The sequence below is a fragment of the Penaeus japonicus genome, unplaced genomic scaffold, assembly GCF_977035675.1.
Source record: "Penaeus japonicus unplaced genomic scaffold, GWHDUDI00000001_assembly GWHDUDI00000007, whole genome shotgun sequence".
Lineage (NCBI taxonomy): Eukaryota > Metazoa > Arthropoda > Malacostraca > Decapoda > Penaeidae > Penaeus > Penaeus japonicus.
Window position 1 is genome coordinate 9535848 of NW_028234409.1, and position 5000 is coordinate 9540847.

At 35.1% G+C, this 5000-nt stretch overlaps 1 protein-coding gene across 1 annotated transcript in view; it reads left to right on the forward strand.

Annotated features, from left to right (window-relative positions):
• The window catches only part of Cmtr1 (Cap methyltransferase 1), an 18223-nt gene that overhangs the window by 5515 nt on the left and 7708 nt on the right, over positions 1–5000 (forward strand). The window contains exons 6-12 of the mRNA XM_043022282.2: positions 181–388; positions 742–957; positions 1470–1602; positions 2638–2817; positions 3613–3809; positions 4080–4211; positions 4956–5000. The exon at positions 4956–5000 is cut by the window's right edge and continues 178 nt beyond it. Coding sequence (XP_042878216.2) covers positions 181–388; positions 742–957; positions 1470–1602; positions 2638–2817; positions 3613–3809; positions 4080–4211; positions 4956–5000 — 1111 coding nt within the window. The remainder of the gene's footprint in view (positions 1–180; positions 389–741; positions 958–1469; positions 1603–2637; positions 2818–3612; positions 3810–4079; positions 4212–4955) is intronic.

The window sequence follows — 5000 nt, forward strand, 5'->3', positions numbered from 1 at the left end:
ATGTAATGGTGAAGAAATATAATAACATTATCTAGTATAGATATATTAAAAATATTGACTTTTTTAGTATCTGATCTCACTCATGCATTTATATCATTCTTCACTTGTTATTTAAAATAATAGCGTTTACTTGTATCTATATTTACATTTCATTATATATTTTGTCGTTTTCTCAATCAGGAGTCACTAATTGGTTCTGATGAGGTGCTATACTTTGCTGATGTGTGTGCTGCCCCAGGCGGTTTCTCAGAATATGTTCTGTGGAGAAGGAAAACAGATTCGGAGAACTTTTGTGATGCCAAGGGATTTGGGTTTACTCTGCGTGATAATGACTTCAAACTCCACGACTTCTTTGCTGCCCCAGCTGAGTTCTTTGAGCCTCATTATGGTGAGTACAGTCACAATCAGGTGTGATGTTATAGAAAGGTTATGTTGGTTGATAGACCATTAACAGCACCCTTTTTTCTTTGCTCTGTCAAAGGAAGGTAGATATGTGACATGTTTTGGGAAATGGAATGATTGTGTTTGTCTGTGACAGCAGTGCCAGGGATAGTAGGAAAAAACAAAACCTCTTTAAGAGTACTGATATGGAGATAGTACTGTATATCAGGGAAAATTTCATGCATTTATATTAGCAAACATTCACCTTCATTTTTGAATATCTCATTTTACCCCAACAGATTTTCATGCTCGGACGTTCTTCTCCACAGTTATTAACGAGCACGATGATCTTCTCCACAGGTATTAATGGGCGAGATGGCAATGGAGACGTGTTTGTGCCAAGCAACATTACGAACTTTGTGAATTTTGTCCGCAAGAGCACGGGAGGCCTGGGAATCCACTTCATGATGGCTGACGGAGGTTTCAGCGTGGAGGGACAGGAAAACATACAGGAAATATTATCCAAACAGCTGTACCTCTGCCAGTTTATAGTTGCTTTGGGTATTGTGAGAACTGGTGAGTGAGAGGGTTTGTTTGTTCCATTTAGAGTGACTGTGATGCAAGTTTGTGATGTCATAGAGCTGGATTTAAAAGTTGGTTAATTTGGAAATAGTTTTTGGTTGATATTAATTTTAGATTCACATGTTATTTATTTTTTAATGTAAAGACCAACAATTGAAATGGAAAGAGCTTTATGTGCATATATATGTACGCACACGTGCACATGCACACCCACGCCCACACACACACACACACACACACACACACACACACACACACACACACACACACACACACACACACACACACACACACACACACACACACACACACACACACACACACACACACACACACACACACACACACACACACACACACACACACACAGACTCCCCCTCTCCCTCCCATGCACTCACTCACTCACTCACTCACTCACTCACTCACAGTGTATGTACAAATAATTATAAAAAAGATATATAAAACAGTATTGGTAACTCCTAATCAGAATTACTTTCCTTTTACAGATGGGCATTTTGTGTGCAAGTTGTTTGATGTATTTACCCCATTCAGTGTTGGCCTCATATACTTGATGTACAGATGTTTTAAATATGTCTCCCTTCACAAACCCAACACAAGTCGACCTGCTAACTCTGAACGGTAAGGAAATAGATTTGTCTTGTGTAGATTCTACGTTGTTGGTAGGCATTATTTAGTTTCTGGACAGCTATGACCAGAATGACCCAACATTGACCTTTCTGTAGGTGGACACTATCTGCTGTAGATGGAGTATGGTTATTGTACAAGTATGGTTATAGGAGTTTAGTTTCTGAAACTTAATGGACATTTTTTTACTTGTATGGTTATGTGCTCAATCTTTTGGGTTTTGAAAGATATGTGTGTTTATAGTAATTATTGATAAATAAATAAAAAACTGAAGAATAAGTTGCTGTCAACAGTGAACAAGACATACCTCTGCCTTGCCACAGTATTTATAACTATTTTATACATTTGATGTGGACTGAAAGGTCAGTATGAAATGAAACTGAGCATGTTCTTTATTTTACTATTTTCACACTGTCAGCAAAGTATCTGTGGTCCCCTCCTGTAAATACAACAAAATAACTTCTATAAAATATCTGTACAACATCCCTAATTTCCATTTGCAATTTGCACTTTGACAATTTTTTTTCTCTGAGGCAATTTGTTGAAAGGACAACATATATTGATAAATTTAAGAAAGTAGATGCTATAAAGATTCTTCTTATACTTTCTTCAATTTATATTGGCACAGAATTTGTTTATTAGGAGAGTAGATATGACATTACCTATGGATGAATGTTCTATTATTATAATGTTTTCAGCTCTCATAATGTAGATTTTGATCTGTAGATTCCAAAGATTCAACACCTTTTTGTGCAGATTAAAATAGGGTAGAAGGAAGGGATATCTGTGTCAAATCATAAGGCAAAGTGTCCTTTAGAGATTAATACCTAAATTTTTTGTTTCTAATTTCATATCACTTGAACACTCTTCATTGAGTGCTGGATGTGAAAGTGGTTATTCTTTTTATTTTAACATTTGATTATATATTCACAAATAGTTTTACTTTAATTGTAAAACTGTTAAGGTAAATACCACAGTAATGATTCCATAAAAAAAATCAAAATTGAAAGATCAATTTTATGTTTTCAGATACATTATTTGTAAATGGAAGAGAGAAGGAACAGAAGATGTATATGAGTACCTCTTTGAGATGAACCAAAGAATTACTGGCCTAAAGTCTACCGGTTTAGATGTCTTGGAGCTGGTGCCTCTTGAGCATATGAAAAGTGATAGAGAATTCACCGAGTACATCATCAGTTCTAATAATCTGTAAGTGTTCTGAAGCTCAGGAAGAGATAGGTCCAGTAGGTCATTTGTGTTATTTTTCAGTCACTCTGACAGAGCTCGACAGTTAAGTTTCCCTGATAGCCTGAGGAAAGTGTGATAACGAGAGGGCAACCAACTCTTGTCTCAAAATTATGTTTGAAAGAGATGATTAGCCTTGGTATTTTTTTAATTCAACCAAAAATGTATTATGCTCTTATTCACAACTACTTGGTCTCAGTTGTAGCTGAAAGTATGTACACATTCATAACTATTTTACATGTAGATAAATGTGTTAGGACCTCTACCATTTTAAAAAAGCCCTACTTTGAATGCATACTGTTTCCGGACATGAGTGGGCGTATTTAGTCAGTGCATATTAAAGATGTTTATCTACTTATGCATGATCATATTTCATGGAATTTGATATATTATAAGTGATTTTTTAAGCAAATGATGATATTTGTGTTCCTATTTTAGGGAGGGGCAAGTACATATCAGAGGGAGGGCAAATAAGTTCATTATAGTGCTTACCGTATTGGCAAGTGGAATTTCTTGTTGTTTAACCCTGTCAGCTCTTTTCACAGATATATGGGATATGTAAATGGTTAGACTCAACAATCATTCAGTATTCAGTACTTTACGATAGTTTGTAGCTTGAAAATGTATTGATATATGTATAATTTTAGTTTTATTTACCTAGTGAAGTTTAAGTCTACACTTCTAAAGTTTTAGTTATTGATATAGAAATAGTTTTTTTTTCCATATGTACTTTACTTCATTGTTTTTCTTTTCTTCCAGTATAGGTTACAGACAGATTGTAAGTTTACGCAAAATACAAGTGTATTGTCAAGACACCCAGTTGATTGAAACACGGCAAGCAGCGCTGCGGTCAGAGTGTCTAGAACTGTGGCAGCTCCCAGACAAAACAAGAACAGCACCACGGCGTTCTGAAGCTAAGGTCAAATTCATGGAATTATTGAATGGGGAAAACCCAGGTATGAGCCACACTAAATTGTATGATAGTTTTATTTTGTGAAGTACAGTTTGAATGAACATTTTTTGTGAATTATGTCACACTGATGATTTTAGGCATTGTGATAATATTTATACCTATATAACATTTAATATTTTCATGATATATTGTACAAATGATTCAATATAGTGTTTTGTATGTAAGTTGTATGATAACCTTTTAAAAGTAAAAAACTAACCAAAATTGCTTGTTTGCTCTTAGAATCTAAGTTACAAAATATGAATGATTGCAGATTATATGTGCCATCCACCTGAAGACCTCTCGCTGGGCAACCTCAAGGAGAAACTCCGAAGTGCCTATGACTACCGCTGTATAATCCTAGCCTCGCCCAGAGATGGAAGGAAGGATAGAGCCTTTTATCTGGGTATGAAAAGTGATAATTGTGTTATTATTTTAACATCACTTCTCTTGCGTTTGAAGAGTGTTGTCTTTATAGAATTATTGCTATGATGTTTTGTTTTATGTCCTAGTGTTGTTGCTTCTTTGCTATACCTACAATAGTGGTTCAAGGCTGTTGAAATGCCTCCTCAAATTTGATTTATTGCCTTATCATCATTTTCATCATGATGCTTTATCTTAGTGACAGTAATTGAAACAATTAATGGAACAAAAATGTTCTCTTGAGTGCAGTAATAATGATGATAGTAATTGTAATATAGATAGCAACAGTAATGTAGATAGTAACAGTAATGATAGTAGCAATGATAATAACAATGATAATAACAAGAGTGATAATAATAATATGATGATGAAAGTAATAATAATGATAATGATAATAATAGAAATAGTAATAATAAGGATAATTATGATGATGATAATAATAATAATAAAAAAAAAACATACAGATGAATTGCTGCAGTATTTAGTCCCTGTGCAGAGCAGCTAAAATAAAATCTTATAATATTTTTATACTTATGCCTTTGTATAGGGCCATATTGTAATTTCTTTCCCAGTCCCTCTACACTATACTTATTTAGCTTCAGTAAAAATGCCTCTCTTGAAATTTGTAACTCCTCCCTCAGGGACCAAGTGGCTCTCAGTTGGGAATCGTCTGGGAGCCACTTGGCCACTGGAGAGTCTGAAGAGAGTAAGTGTACCTCGCCCTTAGGTCTTGGCGGTTGCAACGTGTTCCGATGGGAGGGCCGGGCAGTTA